Consider the following 22,348-nt stretch of genomic DNA (forward strand, 5'->3'; position numbering starts at 1 on the left):
TGCTTGAGGTTCTGGGTCTGAATCTCAACTCTCATCACGTGGTGGAGTTTGTTCTCGCTCCCTCCCACATAACCAAAACATGTATATTTGGTTAACCGTCCATAGATGTGGATGTAAGTATGAATGGTAGTTGTTTATCTACATATGCCCTGTGATCAGCAGGCGACCACTCCAGGGTGAACTCGTCTAAAGCCAGTTGGGATAAATTCCAGTTCACCCGTGACCCTAATGAGGATTGAGGAGAAGCCTATAGAAAATGGATGAATAAATAGAAATTGTCATCTAATTCTGGGATGAGTTAGTCTAGAATTGGAGGATATGTTTCTTGTATATTAATATAGATTTATTCATATTTACGTATATAAATGAAATATCACATATAAAACTAAAGTACGTTTAAGTGTGAAAGTTTTCTTCTGCCAGGTTAATTACATTTTGGGTGATAACGCATCAAGTCTCAATTTGCTTAGCGCATGCGCAATGAACACCTTTACATAACTGCATTTTTTCTTGAGGATGATGGACTTAACCTAAGATTAACTCGCCAACTTTTTAAATTTGCATTCATAAGGAGTTAATACGCTCCCTTCCGTGTCCAATATGCCGGTAAGTTCATATTTGTTGAATAACCTGCTTAAACAAATGCTACCATATGAGCGGGCGAGGTTTGTGCTACAGGTGTTACTGCTAGCTTTGCTAAACAATTACTTTATTGTATGTGTTTATATTGTACGGTTTTCCTGTTAATTAGTCGTCTTGAGTTTATTAGTGCTTGTGAGTAAGAAAGCGTCGCTGCAATATTTTCTTCCATTAACAATATTAAAGCAGTAAATGGCCATTACTGTAAGCGCAATATCAAAAGGCTGCCCTCAAGCGGCACAGAAACTATTTGCAAGTTAAGCTCAAAGTTTGAGCTTTCGTGGGGAAAGTTGAATGGTGTTTCCAATTTGTCATAAAGAGTAATATCCTGCTTCGTTTGAGTGGTGCATAATTGGGTAGGAATTAGCATACTTAATTCGGGGTGGTAAACGTTTTTTTTAAATAACATTTGTAAAGCAGTACTTGACTTTTGCGGAACTAGTACTACTTTCCGACTTTCTGCCGGAACTTTACAACAGACGTACAGTTGTTTTGCTTCTTTCACGTATAAACTAAAAATTAACTGTGCTCACAAACTCATTATAACACTCTTATGTATTTTTTTATTTGATTTTCCACTAACCTTTTATTTAAAAAAATACGTGATTTTGTTATATAACGAAGAGTAAAACAGGTGTCGCAAAGCATTCTGGGACTTGACGACTGGTAATACAATCGACATTTACACTGTTTAATGTCGTCTGAATCCAATTTGTCCTGACATTTGGTAATTTTTCACTTTACCAGCTGTGGTTTAGTGAATTTGGACAAAAGTACCTTCAAGGTTGCGTTCTGGGTAAAAATAGTACCGTCGCAGATGACTACCCGTCGTCGCTCATCGTTGAGTTAAGACTATACTTTCAGGGATCATTTCTATAGTTCTTGACTTGAGAAATGTGTTTCTAAAGTGTTTGGTCTCGCTAGCTACGATGACGAGAGGAGATATTCCTTCCTGAGCGTGAAGCTGGCAAAGAATAATGATTTATTCATATGTTCTTTGCCATTGATGAACGTTCGTTGCTTCTTATTGGAGCTCTGATGGAAGGAATATGTTCAGAGTAGTTAGTGAATGATGGTAAATATCAAAGTACATTAGTGTATGTTATGTCCACTGTCGAAGTGTAAAATGTATGAGTAAAGATGATTGGATTACGTAATTAACCTATTCGAATTATATATATGTTCAGTATATACACGTCATAAAATGATTCTACTTTTCCTAAAATTGTAACATATCGCACCACGTGAGTGTATTATTTAAACGCAGTTGGAAGGCTTCCGGAATTCAAGTCTATCGCGTGAGCTACGTGTGTGCCGTCTGCGCATGCTCTGTCTATACCGCATCTGATGAAAGACATGACAGAAGAAAATATTAATTTGATTTGGACGAGGTACCTTAGTTTAAATGTCCCACTTGACAAGGTTCAGAAGATTTTGCATGATCTGCTTCGACATTTTTTCTTAAAGAAAGTAAAATATTTATTTACATAAAAGGTTACCATGCATTTGGGGGGCACTAGTAGTTTAATTCAGCGTTTATATGTAAAAAAAAAACCTAGCAAAAAATTAGGAAAAGTGATAGGTTCCGCAACAGTCAAGTACTGTATTGTAAATGTTATTCAAGCTAAAAATGTTTACCACCCCTAATTAAGTAAATTGATTCACACAACCACAAGGCCCTGGGCAGATTATATTGACTTTTCAAAAAATAAAAATAATTCTGGGGCTTAAAGACTGGTAACGTAACCTACATTTGAATTATTTAAAGTCGTCTAAATCAAATTTGTCCTGACTTTTGGTCAGTTTTCACTTTAGCAGTCGTGGTTTAGTGAATTTGGACAAAAGTACCTTCAAGGTTGCGTTCTGGGTAAAAATAGTACCGTCGCAGATGACTACCCGTCGTCGCTCATCGTTGAGTTAAGACTATACTTTCAGGGATCATTTCTATAGTTCTTGACTTGAGAAATGTGTTTCTAAAGTGTTTGGTCTCGCTAGCTACGATGACGAGAGGAGATATTCCTTCCTGAGCGTGAAGCTGGAAAAGAATAATGATTTTTATCGGAAGTTCTTTACCATTGATGAACGTTCGTTGCTTCTTTTTTGGAGCATTGATAGAAGGAATATGTTCAGAGTAGTTACTATTGAATTTGTGAATATCAATGACTAGCAATGCTCAACTTGCTTCTTTAAATGTCGAAGTACTTGGTAACTCCAGGTTTAAGTAAGCTTCCATGACATCATGGTGAAAAAGATATTACAAACGACCCAGTGCTTTTTCTCGTCAGTGCACCCCCAAAACGGAATTTAAAGCGCTTCACCCGAATCGAAGTTGCATTGGTTTAGTAGGGGAGCTGCGTGCGTGCGTCGTCTGCACATACTTTGTGTTCTAAGTTGGTAAATATCATTTCGTCTCAATGTATAACTTTGCTACCAGCAAGATAAATGACCGAGAGATTGTAATCGTATTTTATGTAGTGATCTGCTTTAGTTGGCAAGCTTCCATGAAATCATGAGGGAAGATGTTATATTCAACACATGCAGTGTTTTTTTTCTCGTCAGTGTACGATCAAAACGGAATTAAAAGGCTTCCCGAATCGAAGTTTCATTGGTCTATCAGGGGGAGCTGTGTGTGTGTGTGTGTGTGCGCGTGTGTGAGACCGTCCGTTAAAATAGTATGACGCGGAATGGGATTGCCCTTTTCGACATTGATTAGGCAGTTCACTCTTGTTTCTCTTCAGATCGTATAAATCTTTCGCCTTTTACTAAAGATTTCCGTGGGGAGGAACAGCAAGAGTTTATCTCAATTTTTTGATGCTCTGCGAAAGCAGAGCTTCCTAATATGTTAAAAATCAAGTTAAAATACCTCACTGTGCATAATAGTGCTAATTTAAGCTAGTTTGTCAATATTATCATCAAATATAGAATGTGGAAGAAAGTAATATTTTTCACGTACGATTGTTTACAAACGATCCATATTTTTTGCCCGTCTGCACGCCCAAAACGGAACTAAAAGGCCTCACCCGAATCGAAGTTACATTTGTTTATCATGGGAGGTGTGCGTGCGCCTGCGCATACTCTCTTGATTTCGCTGCGTCATTCAAAGTCATCATTCAAAGTATGAATATTTTTTACTAAAGTAAGTCAGTTTCATATTTTAAATGGGTAAAAGTTCTCACAAGGGTTGAACTAACATCGCCTGAAATTTAACTGCACAGGAAAACAGATGGTAAAATCGTAACAAATCTAGAATACTGTTATTATCCATCTTTAAGCCGAACCAACAGATGTAACATGATATCAATATTGTCCCTTGTCGATCCGTTCTGTGACGTCACGGATACGGAAGTAATCTGCACGTTTGAATTATATTTTAACATGTCAGGAAGCTCTGTTTTCACAGAGCATCAAAAAATTGAGATAGACTCTTGTTGTTCCTCCCCACGGAAATCTTTAGTAAAAGGCGAAAGATTTATACGATCTGAAGAGAAACAAGAGTAAACTGCTCAACACGCATCGAAACGGGCTATCCTATTCTCTGTCATGCTATTTTGACGGACGGTCTCACACAAACGTGTCACCAATTTGTTTGTAATACAAATGAAATTTTTGCTATACGGCATTGGTGTCAACTCTCAACCGAAATAGACTATTTGAACGGTGTCCAGAAATGTGGTTCTAGATCTTCCTTGTAAACATCGTTGGCGCAAAGGATTGTGGGTACAATCGAACGATCAGCCAATCGTGGCCTCAAAAAACAAGGGTTTTGACGTCATCAAGTCATTCGGTAACGAGGCCACGATTGGCTGATCGTTCGCTCATTTACCCACAATCCTTTGCGCCAACAACGTTTACATGGAAGCTATAGAACCACTAAACCACGTTTCTGAATGCCGTTCAAACTCGCTTGACAGCTGACACAAATGCCGTATAGCAAATATTTAAAGGGCTATCATTTGTACTAAAAACAAATAGGTGACACGTCTGTGTGAGACCATCCGTTAAAATAGCATGACGGGGAATGGGATTGCCCTTTTCGACAATGATTAGGCAGTTCACTCTTGTTTCTCTTCAGATCGTATAAATCTTTCGCCTTTTACTAAAGATTTCCGTGGGGAGGAACAGCAAGAGTTTATCTCAATTTTTTGATGCTCTGCGAAAGCGGAGCTTCTGATGTGTTAAAAACAATTTCATCTTAGAATTCCATGCCAATTCGCGTAATAGTTTTAATGTTAATCAATAATGATATCACAACGAACACGGAACGTTGACAAAATAATTTAATTCAATCGTATTCACACAATAACATCCATAAGATACAAAAAGTTGCAGAAGCTGCTTTGATTAAATTTAGAATCAAAACATGTCTTTTATGAAACATATTTCAGGTAATCTGTCGCACTTGGAAGATAAAGCACCTGATCTGGTGCAACCCTTTAAAGTCTTAACTTACGTCACTGACTGAGAAGACTCAGGCGACTATCGGCAGAAGCTTCACCTTTTTAATCAAGCCGAAAATGTTCGCAATGTTCTTGGTGAGTTACAAATACACCACTTATTTTACTTATTACTTATGCAGCAACATTTCAGGCGAAATTAATTTAGCCCTCGTGAGAATTTATAGAACATTTACCCTTTTAAATATGAAACTGACATTTTACTTTTAGTAGTAAAAATATGGTTTCCAGGTATTCATACTTGGAATGATGTATTCATAAAAAACACCTGTCTTTCAAACAAAAGACATGTTTTGATAATAAATTTGATTAATGCAGCTCCTGCAATTTTTTGTTTTTTGTATGGCATTATCTGAACACAATTGTACATGAAAAATAATTAGTTGCTTCAATGTTCTATAGTTGTTATGAAGCGATAATCTTGAGAAACTACTTTAACTGAAAACTACTAAGTGCAAGAATGGGATAGCCCATTTCGACACATACCAGGTAGTCCACTCTTGTTTCTCTTCAGAACGTATAAATCTTTCGCCTTTTACTAAAGATTTCCGTGGGAAGGAACAACAAGAGTCTTTCTCAATTTTTTGATGCTCTGTGAAAGCGGAGATTCCTAATATGTTGAAAACAAGCTAAACCACATTATAAATTACCTGACACAATCAGAACAAAATGCATCTGAACGGGCGCAACTTACATCGCAGACTGGGAAGAGTTAGGCGAATATCGACCGACCTTTTTAATTGAGCTGAAGATGGATGATCAAAATGTTCTCGGTTAGTTACAAATAATCCACTTATTTTTCAGTGCAGCAACATTTGAGGTGAAATTAATTCAGGCCTCGTGAGAACTTTTAGAACATTTACCTATTTATATATGAAACTGACGTTTTACTTTTAGTAGTAAAAACTATGGTTTCCAGATATTCATTCTTGGAATGATGTATCCATAAAAAAACACGTCTTTCAAAAAAAGACAGACCTACAACCGAGAAAACCTGTTTTGATTCTAAATTTGATTAATGCAGCTTCTGTAATTTTTTGTTTTTGTATGGCATTATCTGAACACACATTCATTGTACGTGAAAAACAATTTTCTTCAGTGTTTTATATTTGTAATGAAGTGATAATCTTGAAAAACTTGTTTTAAACTATTAAGTGCAATGACGGAAGAATTTTAATTAGGCTTTTATTTTTAACAAATTAGGAAGCTCTGCTTTTGCAGAGCATCAAAAAATTGAGATAGACTCTTGTTGTTCCTCCCCACGGAAATCTTTAGTAAAAGGCGAAAGATTTATACGATCTGAAGAGAAACAAGAGTGAACTGCCTAATCATTATCGAAAAGGGCAATCCCATTCCCCGTCATACTATTTTAACGGACGGTCTCACACACGCGCACACACACACACACACACAGCTCCCCCTGATAGACCAATGAAACTTCGATTCGGGAAGCCTTTTAATTCCGTTTTGATCGTACACTGACGAGAAAAAAAACACTGCATGTGTTGAATGTAACATCTTCCCTCATGATTTCATGGAAGCTTGCCAACTAAAGCAGATCACTACATAAAATACGATTACAATCTCTCGGTCATTTAACTTGCTGGTAGCAAAGTTATACATTGAGAGGAAATGATATTTACCAACTTAGAACACAAAGTATGTGCAGACGACGCACGCACGCAGCTCCCCTAATAAACCAATGCAACTTCGATTCGGGTGAAGCGCTTTAAATTCCGTTTTGGGGGTGCACTGACGAGAAAAAGCACTGGGTCGTTTGTAATATCTTTTTCACCATGATGTCATGGAAGCTTACTTAAACCTGGAGTTACCAAGTACTTCGACATTTAAAGAAGCAAGTTGAGCATTGCTAGTCATTGATATTCACAAATTCAATAGTAACTACTCTGAACATATTCCTTCTATCAATGCTCCAAAAAAGAAGCAACGAACGTTCATCAATGGTAAAGAACTTCCGATAAAAATCATTATTCTTTTCCAGCTTCACGCTCAGGAAGGAATATCTCCTCTCGTCATCGTAGCTAGCGAGACCAAACACTTTAGAAACACATTTCTCAAGTCAAGAACTATAGAAATGATCCCTGAAAGTATAGTCTTAACTCAACGATGAGCGACGACGGGTAGTCATCTGCGACGGTACTATTTTTACCCAGAACGCAACCTGGAAGGTACTTTTGTCCAAATTCACTAAACCACGACTGCTAAAGAGAAAACTGACCAAAAGTCAGGACAAATTTGATTTAGACGACTTTAAATAATTCAAATGTAGGTTACGTTACCAGTCCTTAAGCCCCAGAATTATTTTTATTTTTTGGAAAGTCAATATAATCTGCCCAGGGCCTTGGTTGTGTGAATCAATTTATTTAATTTGGGGTGGTAAACATTTTTAACTTGAATAACATTTATAATACAGTACTTGACTGTTGCAGAACCTATCAATTTTGCTAGTTTACTTAATTGCTTTTTCACATCAGATCGTACAAATCTTTCGCCTTTTACTAAAGGTTTCCTTGGAGAGGAACAACATGAGTTTATCTCAATTTTTGGATGCTCTGCGGAAGCGGCGCTGTCTAATTTGTTAAATCAATGCAAACCTTCACGAGTGATCTTCGGAAATCACCAACTGTACAGACCATTCACATGCAAGCCAAGTATCTCACATGTTAGTGCTCAGCCGCTCAAGTCTGACGGATAAATGCGGAGACAATATTGGAGAAATAGTGCGTTCCGAAACAAAAAAGTGGACAGCGAAATATCAAAATAGGGCTTTAAATCAGTGTGTCTCATGTTCAGAAACGGCGGCACTTTTAAACACGCAAATGTGGGATGCCATCAGGAGTCAAAACATAAAGGTTTTGAACAAACATACCCACTCGAATCTGAAGCAAGATCACTCCCAGCCAGAGGCGTGCAGAGGAGGGGGCATCCACAGCACCTCCAACCCCCCCATGTTCCTTGCCCATCGTCTATTTACGGGCATGCTGAAGGGGCATCCGGTTGCAATTGATGGGAAATGACTTGGGAAAAATTTCCATCTGCACAAAACCCTTGTTTTTTGAGGCCACGATTGGCTGATCATTCGATCATGTACCCACAATCCTTTGCGCCAAAAATGATTACAAGGACGATATAGAGCCACGTTTCTGAACACAGTTCAAATAGTCTATCTCGGTTGAGAGTTGACACCAGTGTAGTATAGCAAATATTTCATTTGTATTACAAACAAATAGGTGACACGTTTGTGTGAGACCGTCCTTTAAAATAGTATGACAAAGAATGGGATAGCCCATTTCGACACATACCAGGTAGTCCACTCTTGTTTCTCTTCAGAACGTATAAATCTTTCGCCTTTTACTAAAGATTTCCGTGGGGAGGAACAACAAGAGTCTTTCTCAATTTTTTGATGCTCTGTGAAAGCGGAGCTTCCTAATATGTTGAAAAAAAAGCTAAATCACATTATAAAATACCTGACACAATCAGAATAAAATGCATCCGACCGGACGTAACTCACCTGTCTTAAACTTACGTCAAAGACTGGGAAGACTCAGGCGAATATCAACCAAATCACCTTTTTTAATCGAGCTGAAGATGTATAATCACAATGTTCTTGGTGAGTTACAAATACACCACTTATTTTTCAGTGCAGCAGCATTTCAGGCGAAATTAATTCAGCCCTTGTGAGAACTTTTAGAACATTCACCCATTTAAATATGAAACTGGCATTTTGCTTTTAGTAGTAAAAAATATGGTTTCCAGATATTCACTCTTGGAATGATGTTTTTATTAGGAACACCTGTCTTTAAAAAAAAAGACAGACCTACATCCGAGAAAACCTGTTTTGATTCTAAATTCGATTAATGCAGCTTCTGTAATTTTTTGTTTTTGTGTGGCATTATCTGAACACACATTCATTGTACGTGAAAAAGAATTTTCTTCAGTGTTTTATATTTGTTATGAAGTGATCATCTTGAAAAAGTAAATGGTGCAATGAAGGGAGAATTTTAATCACATTTTTTTATAATAGTTTCTGAATGGGTGGAACGGTGGTTGACTGGTTAGCACGTCCGCCTCACCGTTCAGAGGTTGTGGGTTCGATCCCGGCTCCGGCCTTCCTGTGTGTAGTTTGCATGTCCTCTCCATGCCTGCGTGAGTTTTCTCCGGGAACTCCGTTTTCCTCCCACATTCCAAAAAACATGCGTGGTAGGCTAACTGAACATTCTAAATTGTCCCTAGGTATGATTGTGAGTGTGGATGCTTATTTGTCTCTGTGTGCCGTGCGATTGGCTGAGAGTTTGTAGCCCTACTTGAGATCGAATAAAAAAGTGTTTAAAACTTTGTCCTTTGCTTGAATTTTGCACCTCTGAATAAAACTCAGGTGGAGTTCATTTATGTTTATGGAACACAATTACATGTAATTCCCTCCTTTAAAAAAGCACATGTGTTCCCACATGCAAAAAAGAGTAGCGAGGCAGAGCGAGCTTTGAAAATAACATTGGTTTATAAAACCCAGATATGACAGGATCACCAAAGTGTGTACGGGAACTACAAATACATCATAGAGAGAACAGTGTCATACACTCAACATGTACAAACTACTCAATTGGACGGAGGATGATCTACAAGGAGACATTCTCTTTTTTCTTTTCATCTGACTTTAAAAATCACATTGAGCCACAATCTAGGTTTCTTATCAAAGTAGAACATCCATCTAACATCACATTCAGCTAGTCTACAGGAGAACAACTACAACAGGGAAGATGCACAACTATGAAGCACTTGAACGTCATACGGGTGAAGCAAAAAAAAAAAAACACTGCGTCCGATGAACAGATCTTGGGAGGTGTGGGTTCTTCTGCTGTTCCCTCTTCACTCCGGTGGGTCAACGTGTGTCCATCTACTACAACTCATGCCACAGCCACGATAGCTTCATGCACATTCACGAATGTACACTTGGAAAAAAACAAAAAAAAAAAGAAACGTTCCGATTTCAAAACAAAACAAAACAAATAAGTACATCTGAAAATGAGCAAGATTAGAACACGCACACATGCAAACAAAGCTACAAAATACTGCTTGTCCAAAATGGCAACATCAATCATGGCTGCTAATATAAATATACACACCAGGAACAATAAATTAACTTGTATGTACACTGTTGAATGAAAAGCAGCATGCAGGCAAGGCAACTCTGTACAAAAACATTTTGTTGGGGAGAAGCAGTGTCAAGTCTATTGGGGTAAAAAAAAAATAAAATAAAATAAAAAAAACAAACAAAAAAAAAAAACATAAGCACATTGCACACTCATCCTGGCCTTTTGTGGTCTACTAGTAGATATCAACGAGTGCACATTTTTTGCCCCACTAGTAAGACTGTTGTCCTACAACTGCGTAGTAATGTCATACAGTAGTGGAAAATCGTCACTAGTAACACAGTCGTTTAGCCGTTCACCCTACTTCGGCCTACTAGTGCGGTGAATGGATTACTAGTGAGCACAAATAGCGTACTCGTACATGGAGACCTTAAGATGGCTATCAAGGAATAAATGCTCAAACAGCATTCCATAAAAGCATTCATTTTGCACAGATTGGTTTTGGGTCTAAAAAGAAATGGAGTAGAAACGTGTGTGCAAAAAGTCCAAACATTAGAAAAAACATCACCGAGTGGATGCTCACTTCACTAGTAGAAACAACACATAACCGCCACGAAGACAGGACAGTATTAATGCACATCAAAGTATTAGACTACAAAGCGACATCCCTCGTTGCGTACAAGCAGTTTGTGTATTAAATGCACTTTTCCTGCAAGTGCCTTCAGTGTTGCGACAGCACTTTTTTGAATTTCTCATAAGAACTAAAAACAAAATGACAAAAAAAAAAAAGAGGAAAGAAACGAGTATAAAATAATCATCATCGAGGTCAAAGCAGTTGATTTGTTCTGATATGCTGCGTGTTAAGAGTCCTTGCTCGGGTTTCTACTGAATTCTTTTTTTTTTTCATGGAGTCTTTTGATTGTTTCTTGTTGTCCCTGTTGATCCTGTAAGTAGTCCAAAAAGGCATGTAAACAGTCGTCGATGTAGCTTGATTAGAAATCAAGCACAAAGTCGTCCGTGCAACAACAAAAACAACAAAAAAAACATGTATCCCCAATTTTTTTGTTTCATTTTCATCCGAAAAACACACGCGCTCACACAAAGTTGTGTTTTTGGATACAAATAAAAACTCACCAAAGTTGGAGATACTTGTTTTTTGTTGCACGGCAAAATGAAAGGATTGAGATAAGGAAGGAAAAGGAAGATAAAGAATGGCCGTTTGGTAGGTTAGATGTTGTTTTTATAAGTTGAGTTTAAAACGATGTTTGTGCTTCAGCCGGGTGTATCAAAACATAATAGTGTGTGTGTGTGTGTGTGTTTACATGATGTGTGCGTGTTTACATGAGGAAGAGGTAACAGAGGTCTCCTTTGCGAGTCCCGCACTGATTTCGTCACTGAGCAGTGAAGCAAATGTCTCCATTTTTGTGGAGTTTTCTTTTTTATCAGAAAAACGAAAGCCATGAAAAGCATGTATCACCAATTTTTGTGAAATTAAAAACAAAACAAAATGCGCTGTTGTTGAGGGAATGTCTTTCTCCTTTAAAAATAAACAGTTGGACATACATCTTTTCTTGACTTTTTTTTTTTTTGATCAAGAAAAAAAATGGGAATACATTTGTAAACATTGTTTTTTTATTTCTAAATTAAAATAATCCACAAATGTTAAAATACATTTTTATTATCTATTTATTTATTTATTTTTTAAACACACAACATTTAGAGATACATGGTTTTCATTGGTTCTTTTTCTTTAAAGATGAAAAAAAACCACCACATTCGCAGATACATTCTCTTCAGTATTTTGGTTTTTAAGACTACAAATAAAATCCACAAAATGTGGACATACTATACATTCTTTAATTATTTTTAAAGATGTAAAATAAAACCCACAACTTTGGAAATATTTACTTCCCATGTTTTTGTTAAAAAAAAATCCAAAAAAGATGAAAAAACATGCTATTCATTATTTTTGTTCTTTTTATATAAAAAGTAAAACCTACATTTTGAAATACTCCTATTGTTTCCACTTTTTAAAATTAAATGTAAAAAAAAAAAAAATCCACCAAATTTGGACATACTTCCTAAAATGTTGAAAAACATTATTGACATCTTTTTTTGTTGTTTTTTTTTAAGTAAAAAAGAAAAATACTAACAACGTTTCTAAATACATTCTCATTGCTTTGGGGGTTTTGTTTAAATGCAAAATATGCACAAAATTGGGAGAGATTCTTTTCATTGGTTTTGGATGAAAAAGAAATCTCACTAAAGATGGAGATCCATGCTTTTCATTGCCCAGTGACATTTTTTAAAAGGTATTTTTTAAAAGTTTTTTTTTTTTAATTTTAGAGTAAAGGTTAAGATAGTGAAGAACATCCATCCCTCGGTGTGTGTGTGTGTATGTGTGTGCATGTTTTTGTTGTTGTGTGCAGACAATGCCGATGCTTGCTGGTGATTCAGCTGAAGGCCTCGTCATCCGTATCTTCAATTAGAACCTTGGTGTCCTTTTTGGATCTACAAAAAATAATGAATATGAGTAACGTTTTGCAGTCCGTCATAATAGCCACATGAGTGCTGTCTCCTTACTGAGAGGACAGTAGAGGGCGCCGCAGCGTGAGGCTGTAGGACCTCTTCCAGGTCTTCTTGCCCGAGCGGTTCCGGACCCCGTCCTCCTGGTCCATCATCTGCTCAAGCAGCGTCTGGTCGTCGGCGTTGAGCGGCGCCACGGAAATATCTCGTACTGCGCGGAACTCGCCGCAGTTGTTTAGGTGCTCGTTCTCCAGACGGAAGAAATTCCACACGAAACGCCTGCAGGGATGAAGGAAGTTGGTCATTTTTGGTCAACGGTTGTAAACTGGGGACTCGGTGAGCACGGAGAAAGTGTACCTGAAGACCTCGAGAGGTGCCAGCACGGTGGCCACAATGTCGCCCACCGAGTGAATCTTGGTCATAGTGGTCAGAGAGAGAGAGATTGTCCAGGCAAAACGCAGGATCACATCTTCGAAAATGGCACAGTAGTAGTAGGCCTACACAAAAAAAAGGGGGGCTGGGATTATACGTATTCCAAGTATACACAGGTACAGCTCAATACATGTATAGCGCCGAAAAGTTCACTTAATTCTGTAGTCAAATCAAAAAGTGAAACTCATATACAGATTAATTCAACACACGACAAAAGACAAGGCCAATGCGAACCTAATTTTTATAGTAAAATAATTTGGGATTGTTTCTGATGTAATGCATTTCCTGCACCTGTATTATATAGTTTCACGAAACATTGAGATATTTCATGATTTTTTTTAAATTGTAGTTTAAAGCTAACAAAAATTCTAAATTCGCAATCTAAAAAAAAATTTATATTACAGAAAAGACTCAAGATTATTTTTAATATAGAAATGAGGTTGAAAATTGTCATCTAAAAAAATATTTTCCTATATGTTCAATGAATCTGTTTTATAAGAGGGTCACTGCTTGAATTGAACGACTGAACTAAATTGTGTTTTCTACAATATATTAATTGAGATATATTTGTGGTCGTTACCCTAATAACCGTTTTAACGTACTGTCACAATATCAATACAAAATGCTAATATGCTTTCTAAAATTATGTTTTTTTTTCACTTAATGCCAATGTTTAATCTTAGTCATCCAGGTTACAGTAATGAAATGGGGCAACTGGACTCTTCGTGTTTGTTGAATTAGTTGTACTAAAGTACACTAATACATATATTAATTAACATCATGTAGAGTTTTTGAGTTAGTCTGTACTTAGGCAGTCATTCTTTTGCCACTAGAGGGAGCCTGCATACAACTTGTCACTGACCTAGGCAATTATGCTATTAGGGGCTGACTAAGGCTATTATGCTATTAAGCTAACGATGTGCGTGTGTGTGTGTGAGTTTACCTTGTGCGGGTAAACAATTTCTTCTCTCAGGAAGGTGTTTTCGCCAGCCCCGCGGTCAAACAGTCCCCAGTCCATGCGCAGATCCCAGATCAGCGTGTAAAAAGAGCTTATGGTGGAGAAGACGATCAGCAGGTAGAAGAACATGTCGGCGTCTGTGTGGCCTTGCTCTGGAACACACACAGACACACAATACATTGAGTGGCTTATGTAAACGAATTAGTAGTCATGGCATATGAGAAAATATTTGAAAATCTAGAGTTTGTTTCCCCCTTGCACTTGACTGTCAACAATCATTTGGGGAATTCATCCGATTTTAGGCGTTTGATGGGCTTCTTCAACAACAAACTTGACCTTGCGGTCATGATGGAAAGGAAAAGTGCCCCCCCTAAACTGTTCCCACAAAGTTGGAAGCATTGAATTGACCTGGGAAGCTGAGAATCACAATTTGGGCTGAAGAGATGATCTCGTCCAATCCTTGACTCTCGATCTAGTCACGTGTCTATGTAATTTTATCCAGTCTCTCCCTTCTTTCCCCAAGTCGGCAAGAAATAACTTCTCACCAATAGAGGGAGCCGTCATGTCATTACTACCTCACAGGAAGGAGGCATACATTTTTCTTCAAGAATATGTAGGCAGGCCCACTAGTCTAAGCAAGGCAATCTGATTAATATTTCGTTTGTGGAATATGAGAAATCCACCCGTTTTTAGTTAGCTCGGGGGGCGGCCATTTTGTCACTTCTGTCGACTGAAGATGACATTGAAGTTGCTCAGGGCGCAGACAACGACCAAACATGGCTCAGCTTCAGAAAACAGGTGATGTTTTCCCCTGATGATGTTTCACAACACAATGTGTCACAGTTGTGACCTGAGAAGCGTGAATGTGATTCAGTACCACCTGAGTCTGGGTTTAAGCACAGCTGATGTGACAATGGTTCCTCCTTGACAAAAGTGTATCAGTCTGTGACACACACGCATGCCTGGCTGACTCCCATCGCTCAGCGTCACTTGTTCACCGCGTTGCCGAAGAAGCGGCGGGGCAGTGGCATTTCCGACCGCCGCCCACCCACCCACAGCGCTGACTTCCTTGTATTGTTGCGTCCCTAACGAAGCCGCCACAGGGACGCAAGTCCTCTTTTGCGCCGCACTTTGCAGTCCCTGGAGAAGATCGGCTGATGTGATTTGCTCCTTCCTGCCACGTGCAAGGCATTTAACCCTTCGCTTTCCTGCGCGGGCCGATTAAAAGGTTACACGAACTGAAATGGGGATGATTGGATGTGCAATAAGGGCTAATGGTGGTCAGAGTCAGGGGCTCCTGTCACAGACACTTTAAAAGGCCGGTGGTACACACACACACACACAATACGACAGGGATGGCGCTAGTGAATTATGTTGTCTTTTCAATTTATAATATTGATTAAAAAAATTAAATATAAGAATAAAACATGGGGATAGTAAGAGAGAATGTTGCAGTTCCTCCATTTTTTCCCCCTTCCAACTTCACAACATCAATCTGTCACTGCGAATGGAATCATCTGTTTCTATGGCAACCCGCAGCTAGCTATCACCCAGACAATTAAACTCCCCGGAGGCCGCATATATCACATGAAACCAAATGTATTAATTCAGACACTTTCCAGCAAAGTAGTATGTAAATTACTTACAGCAACATAAGATAGCTTCATGGGCCCAAATGTGTCTCGGGATGATTAAGTTCAGCCAGACCATGCTGGGCCATATTAGCGCTCAGTTAAGGCGTCGTTCATCTTTATTGGTTAAAACGTGCGTCTGAGTGCTACACCTTCTCGCCTCATCACTGACAAGGGCGAAGCGCATTAAATGAAGTTATAAAATCTGTCAGCTCCGGCCTCGTTGCTATTCGTGTTCAACTTCGACCTCTCTTCCTTAAACAGCACTTTTGATACAAATGGTCTTCTCATATTATATTAGAAGTGATGTCAAGGCTTTAAGAAGCACTGTCACTGTCTAAGATGTTACCAATAATGTAATGGAAAATAATGGAAAAAAAATGGAAATACTGAAAAACTTGTCTGGTTTAGGGAAGTTTGTTTCTTGTGTCTTGGCAGACATTGGAGACAGATGAGTGTTTGAAAAGATTCCTGTCCCATTGACGGTAACTTCTGCATTTTGTTTCTTACGCACGATGTGTCATTTAAGAGGACAAGCCCGTTCGTATATGGATACATGTTTTAAAAATCTGCCCTTGCATGCAGCATCCCGACTCAGACAGTAGAACCCGTAAATTAAGAGCTGCCATTTTTTTTTTTAACCATCTTTGTAATTCTCAGTTTAAATTTGAAATGGTTTTGGGTAAATTCATCCAACATCTATCTGGTTAGAGGCTTGTGAGCTTGCGTGGGCAGCGTTTCATAAAAAAGGGGGTCACATTTAATACGCGCAGCACTGACTTGAATGTTTATCGTATTTAACACAGAGACGATCTTTTTTTATATTTGTCCTTTGATGTTTTCCCGGAGATAAAGACGAGCCATTCCAGGAAGGAGCCAGGCGGTGAGGTCGCACACAAACACCGTGCGCGCACCACCGTCCGTGACGATGCGCTGATAGTGACACGTCCACACTGACAAGCAGATCGTGTAAATAAATGAACAGTGACAGCCAGCGTTATGAAGTAAACTCCGACCACTGGCCTTCTGCATGACCTTATCAGATCACAATCAATTATCTGTATAAATGTGACAACGTTGTTTTACCAGCCGTGATTGGTCGTTACCTGAGACACTGTGATGTCATTTTCAGTCGACAGAAATGACAAAATGGCCGCCCCCAGAGATGGCTAAAAACGGCTGGATTAACTCTTATTCCACAAACGCAACATTTATCAGAATGCCTTGTTTCAACTAGTGGGCTTGCATAGAACATATTCTTGAAAAAAACCCAAACATGTTTGGCTTGACTTCCTCTTTAAGTGTTTTTTTTTTGGGTTTTTTTTGTGCAGGAACTAACATCAAATATTCACGCAGCATGTGTGCAAGTGTCCAATTTCCCAGTATCCTCCATCAATGAACCAGCCAGAGGTCCATGCCTCCATGATTGTGTGAGATGAAAGACAGCTTCATAGAGAATAAGAAATGAAGGGAGCCCATTAGTCAACGGGCTTCAGACCAGAGGAGGAGTGTCAGTGTCTTCCTCTCTGGTGTTCCACACAGGACGAATTAAGGCAAAATATTTGAAATAGCTCTGTCTCTGATGCAGTGCAGTTCAACAAAAAATGGACATCATGCGACCCTTATGAGGACAAGCGTTACAGAAAGGATGGATAATGGTTGCCACAAGTTTTCCCGTCATCACTTCACTTTCACATAAATGGGGATGTTGCAACCCTGCTTCCCAGCCGCCGTATATCAAATTTGAACTTAATTGCTGCAATAACATTCAATCACAACTTCGGCCTGCCGCACTCGCGCATATTAAGTGTGCAATTAGTTTTCATGCATGCCCGACTGTCGGCAACGGGTTTTTCTGCGATTGGAAATTTGAATGGCGGGCGATGCTGCATCGCAACATCGTAGATCGCAAGGTCAATCAAAAATGCCACGTGGTAACACGAGCTTGCACAAAATGTACTTTCCGGCCCGGGTATAAAGCCGTACCAATACAGTACAGTGTATAGTGAGTTTTGCAAGAATACTTATATTTATAATTTCATACAGTATGTGCCTGCAGCTGAAAAAGCGAAGTGTGGACAGTCTCTGTCGTTGTAATGCACATTGCAGTCAAAGAATGCAGCCATCAGCCAATGTTGCTCTCAAAAAAGAACACAAGGAAAAGAAAAGGTTTTTCTGTTGCAGTGAGTTGGTATTGTACGAGGGTCCATTGCGTGCCACAGAGTGTATTTTTTTTTCTCAACTATCCAACCAGTCGGCGTACGGCAGGCCTTCATTTCCGATGCCCGCCCTTACTGTACACCACTTCAATCTCCGACCACAATAGTATTCTAATACATTGTTAAATCAATACCTCTCAGACAGTGCACCGATAAACCTAAACGGAACATTCTTATCTTTCTAAAGGCAGAATTTGCAAGGTGTACCAAATGTCACGGCAAATGGGTGTATATCGGAAAATAAAGTGGGAAATCACATTTGTTTGAAAGAGGAAGAGCTGGACTTGGCCTGGAAAAAAAAAAAAATCTATAAACTGACATCTGAGCGGAAGAGGGGGAAAAGGGCAGGCTTTGAAATGAGCTAAGCGGACCGGAATGTGTGATGGATCTCAAACACGAAGCATCGAGGAGAAGCTTTCACGGCGTTTGAGCATTAACTCCTTTGCGATTGGCCTCGTAGATGAGAATAATTGCAGGCCGATTGCGAGGCTGTCAACTTGAGAGCGACTTGATTTTTTTAACGTAGCACAAAGCCCTCCCGTTTTCATCATGTCAACGTTGCTGCATTTTCTCTGGCTCCTTCTCTTTCTCTTTCTTTCTCACCTCTGTGACCCTCACACTGAACGCAGAGATCAACGCCTTGTTTACCCGTGGATGCGTTTGACAAGCCTTTTCCATTTCTATAACATACAGCCGCCGGCTTCTGGCATTCATATGCTCAAGGTCACCTTGGCTTCCTGCACAGACATCTCGGAACAAAGCCCGTGCGCTTTCGTGCTTCCTTGAGGCCAATATTGCTGCTTGAGACGATAGACACTCTGCACGTCTTAGCAAATATCTGCAGTGTCCGACCCGTGCGGTGCGGATGTATGTGTGTGTGTGTGTGTGTGTGTGTTACCTCTGTGTGTGGCATAGAGCGCTGCAAACGTGACCACGAAGAAGGTGGTGGAATATTTGCCAGCATTCACCAAGTGGGGGAAGGCCCTCTTGGTGTCTCGGTAACGCCTGAGGCACTGGATGAAACGCAGCCAGGCGGGCAGACACTGGATGATGGCGCGCAGGCCGTACGAGTAGCTGTGGCACACGTAGCTACTCGAGTCTGTAAGGGAAACACATGAAAGTAGTAATTTCTCCTCTCCATTTCATTGACAGCCTCGACTATGTTCGATACCACTTTTTTCAGACCGATTCCAGTACGAGGACTTAACTTTTGAGTTCTCATCAATACAGATACCAAGCGACCGATACCAGTAACACTTCTCATAAATTCAATTTATATTAAACCAATGACGGATCATTTTAAAGGAAGACCTTTTGTTTATTTCTGCCAAAAGGTGGTGCAGAACAGTTTAGCTGATAGCAATTAGCCAAAAGGTGCTTCAAGCTGTTTATTAACACTCCAAGATGGAGTTTACTGTCAGACTAAACATAAAACAAAGAGAATGACACACTGTGTTTTGAAAACAACCAAATGGCTTTGCCTGAATAAAGTCCGTTTTGCTTATTGCTAACATGCCATGGACGGGCTAATGAATAGCATTGGTGTCGCCGTGTTGTACAACTTTAAGCAGTGGTATTTGAACATAAATGATGGAGCAATACATGTAGAAAGACAAAAAAAACCCAATGCTCACAGGCCTATATTCTTTATCATCTGTGAAGAATGACTAATATTACTGGAGGAATATTAAGGAGTTTTGACCGGCTGCATGTCTGCTTTTATACTGCCCCACAATGTCCATTGAATTGAAGCAAAATATGTGGCAATTTTGAAGAAAAATATTTACGTTGTATTTTAATTATGTTATAAATTTTTTGGGGGAGGCTGGAACGGATTAATGTCACTTACATTCATTTCAATGGTGAAAGAGGATTTAAGATACAAGTACTTTAAGTTACCACAGTACTAAATTAGACAAATGCTTCAAACATAAAAATAAATAATAAAATAATTCATTTTCATGAAGTTTTGTTTTTTAAATAGTTGCTAGACAGCAATTAAATAGTAATTGTTGTCACCTTTTCAGAAAGGTGAGCATAATTATTTTTACCTCCGGTAAGGAACGTTTTCAATATTCTTAATTCCTTGCTGAATAATGCAGGAATAAATTCAGGCATACGCAGGTGTTTATCTATGCATGGGAACACTTTGATCCTGATGCGATTGAAGATTGTTTAGTCTTTGGTGGAGGTCTTCACTCGGAGTCGCACAACTTCAGATTTTTTGGGAGTCCCGCTTATGACAACATTGACATTTTTTCAGAACAGTACTAACATAAAAATCACATGAGGTGTAATGCTTTGCCATAATCCATTTTTTGCACAATGGGCAGCTCAAACGCAACCCACAGCCTCCAGCACCACGTGACAATGAGGCCATCAACAGGTGTTGGATGTAATCAAGTTAGACAAAGGAAGAATGAGTGACGCACCGTTTATTCTGGGCAACAAGCCCTTGCTGTTGCCCCACTGCAGCTCAAAGATGTAGAAGCAGATGAGATACTCGAGGTCCATCAAGACCACCACCAGCGAGTTGAGCTGGTCGGCCAGCCAGAAGTCCGCAAACTCCACTCGGTGAAACGGTGCCGTGAACACTCGGAACTGCGAACGCACGCGAGAGCGGAAAGACGTCAGTCACAGCTTCGGGTCTTAGTTTGAGGAATACGCACTGGACATTTCATTAGGTACACCTTCACAATCCAATAGGATCCAAACACAAAAGCTGTTTGGAAAAAAATATGCATTTATAAAGATGACAATAGTTCGCATCAGAGAGGTATTTAACAACATATTTACTATTGTTGTTGTGATGCAATGCTGTAGAACTCGACTGCATGAGACCAAACGGAGCTTAATTGTTTTGTTTAACTACTTAGGGGATATATTATTGCCACACCCATTGCAGGGAGTTAAACAGCAATTTGTGAATTTGTGAAACAATGAATCAGTGCCTAATTGTTGTTAAGAGTGTGCTAAACAGTTAACAACCGCACTTAATGGTTTGCACCGCGCAGATGGCAGATTGCCTCATTAGCACGCCACAGGACACGCGAAATGAGGGTGAATTTGTGTCAGTTTGGACTACACTTGATTCCTGCGCAAGTTACAAGTTGCTGTGCTGTCCCAGGTTTTAAACACAATGTTACGCAGGATGGACAGTGACATCTAATTACACAAGGGGTGAGTTCAATCAAACAAGACATGGCTTTTTTTTATGCGGTTGCTGGTTTTGCACCAAATTGGCAGAGAAATACATTTATTACCTGTAACTCAGTAATATGTTTGTTTGTCTCCCACCAGCACTTCCAATTCCATCACTTCACTTGCTCTTCCAAATTTTCTATGGTGAACGTAATCACAGCAACCCAAAGCGCAGAAACGTTTTTCAACCACCGTGGTCTTCATCACTTTTTCACCTCATGCCAACAGTGCAGGCAGTTTGAGTGAACTGATTTAAAATGTGAGCAAATTTTTTTCGGGGCGATAAACTGTTCATTTGGTATTAAATGAGAGGATGTATTCACTATTGACTAAAACAAAATAATAAAATGGCTAGTAGGATAGTAGTACAGTAATTGGTATTTTTACATATAGTGAAGCGGTGGCCCAGCATTTTTTCGGAATCAAATAATGTGTATGCCATTTATTTTTAACTCATTCACTGCCATACATTTTCAGACCCTCTTTTACCCTAACGTTTGAAAACATTTGGAAAAAAATATAAATAAATTCCAGGGACTGAATGGCTGTGACAAGTAAATTCGTCAATGGCAGTTAAGGGTAATGTAAAATGAGTTTAGAATTATATTAAAAGTGTTTTGGGATCATAATTTGGAAAATATTAATGGTTTGAATTAGTAATATAGGCAATTATATTTTTGGGGCAGGACGTCCATTATTGGCACATTTTTGCATTGGGGCTGGGTCCCCAAACCCCCGCAAATTGCAAAGCGTAAACTGTATTGTCATATTGCAGTGTGTTTCCACACCACTGCAAACTTCAACCCGACAATAAACAGATTTCTCAATAAACAGTCGGGCAGTTTTTGTACTGGATCCGAATTTGTATTCAATCACGTGTACCTACTGTTGTGCCCAGGTGGTGAGTGTATTTGCCACATTGACTTTAGCCGGAGGAGACTTCTTAAACCTTTTGTAAAATGCTTCAACCCTCCATTCATTTCCACCCTCAGGCCACGTGTGACATTCGGTTGCGACTCTACATTTTCTATGTACTGTACACGCTCAAACCTCGAATGCACACAATCGACACACACCACTGACACGCGCATGCACAGACGCACACTGAAAATGTCAAAGAATACATAAGCAATCCAACCTGTCAATCACGGCGTTTATTGATCGAGCCTATCGCTGT

The 22,348-nt window shown here is 39.2% G+C and overlaps 1 protein-coding gene and 10 non-coding genes across 11 annotated transcripts in view; 7 read left to right on the forward strand and 4 right to left on the reverse strand.

The window, feature by feature from the left end:
* Window positions 1–1,487: 1,487 nt before the first annotated feature.
* On the forward strand, window positions 1,488–1,702 carry LOC147138408 (small nucleolar RNA U3). The gene has a single exon (XR_015089165.1). It is a non-coding gene; the product is annotated as a small nucleolar RNA U3 (small nucleolar RNA).
* Window positions 1,703–2,558: 856 nt separating this feature from the next.
* On the forward strand, window positions 2,559–2,775 carry LOC147138409 (small nucleolar RNA U3). The gene has a single exon (XR_015089166.1). It is a non-coding gene; the product is annotated as a small nucleolar RNA U3 (small nucleolar RNA).
* A 582-nt stretch (window positions 2,776–3,357) lies between these two features.
* LOC147138410 (U5 spliceosomal RNA) lies at window positions 3,358–3,471 on the forward strand. The gene has a single exon (XR_015089161.1). It is a non-coding gene; the product is annotated as a U5 spliceosomal RNA (small nuclear RNA).
* A 552-nt stretch (window positions 3,472–4,023) lies between these two features.
* Window positions 4,024–4,137, reverse strand: LOC147138411 (U5 spliceosomal RNA). Its single transcript, XR_015089157.1, has one exon. It is a non-coding gene; the product is annotated as a U5 spliceosomal RNA (small nuclear RNA).
* A 554-nt stretch (window positions 4,138–4,691) lies between these two features.
* LOC147138412 (U5 spliceosomal RNA) lies at window positions 4,692–4,805 on the forward strand. Its single transcript, XR_015089162.1, has one exon. It is a non-coding gene; the product is annotated as a U5 spliceosomal RNA (small nuclear RNA).
* A 782-nt stretch (window positions 4,806–5,587) lies between these two features.
* On the forward strand, window positions 5,588–5,701 carry LOC147138413 (U5 spliceosomal RNA). The gene has a single exon (XR_015089163.1). It is a non-coding gene; the product is annotated as a U5 spliceosomal RNA (small nuclear RNA).
* A 597-nt stretch (window positions 5,702–6,298) lies between these two features.
* LOC147138414 (U5 spliceosomal RNA) lies at window positions 6,299–6,412 on the reverse strand. Its single transcript, XR_015089158.1, has one exon. It is a non-coding gene; the product is annotated as a U5 spliceosomal RNA (small nuclear RNA).
* A 582-nt stretch (window positions 6,413–6,994) lies between these two features.
* On the reverse strand, window positions 6,995–7,211 carry LOC147138415 (small nucleolar RNA U3). The gene has a single exon (XR_015089167.1). It is a non-coding gene; the product is annotated as a small nucleolar RNA U3 (small nucleolar RNA).
* A 359-nt stretch (window positions 7,212–7,570) lies between these two features.
* On the forward strand, window positions 7,571–7,682 carry LOC147138416 (U5 spliceosomal RNA). Its single transcript, XR_015089164.1, has one exon. It is a non-coding gene; the product is annotated as a U5 spliceosomal RNA (small nuclear RNA).
* Window positions 7,683–8,424: 742 nt separating this feature from the next.
* Window positions 8,425–8,538, forward strand: LOC147138417 (U5 spliceosomal RNA). The gene has a single exon (XR_015089160.1). It is a non-coding gene; the product is annotated as a U5 spliceosomal RNA (small nuclear RNA).
* Window positions 8,539–9,589: 1,051 nt separating this feature from the next.
* xpr1a (xenotropic and polytropic retrovirus receptor 1a) overlaps window positions 9,590–22,348 on the reverse strand; it is a 61,751-nt gene continuing 48,992 nt past the window's right edge. The window contains exons 10-15 of the mRNA XM_086046736.1: window positions 20,403–20,571; window positions 18,869–19,069; window positions 14,106–14,272; window positions 13,088–13,227; window positions 12,788–13,009; window positions 9,590–12,715 (exon numbers count right to left, since the gene is read on the reverse strand). Of these exons, the coding sequence (XP_085902862.1) occupies window positions 12,658–12,715; window positions 12,788–13,009; window positions 13,088–13,227; window positions 14,106–14,272; window positions 18,869–19,069; window positions 20,403–20,571 (957 nt within the window). The 3' untranslated portion in view covers window positions 9,590–12,657. The remainder of the gene's footprint in view (window positions 12,716–12,787; window positions 13,010–13,087; window positions 13,228–14,105; window positions 14,273–18,868; window positions 19,070–20,402; window positions 20,572–22,348) is intronic.

Source organism: Filicampus tigris, chromosome 12, assembly GCF_054856515.1.
Source record: "Filicampus tigris isolate MCC_2025a chromosome 12, RoL_Ftig_1.0, whole genome shotgun sequence".
In the NCBI taxonomy this organism is placed as follows: domain Eukaryota; kingdom Metazoa; phylum Chordata; class Actinopteri; order Syngnathiformes; family Syngnathidae; genus Filicampus; species Filicampus tigris.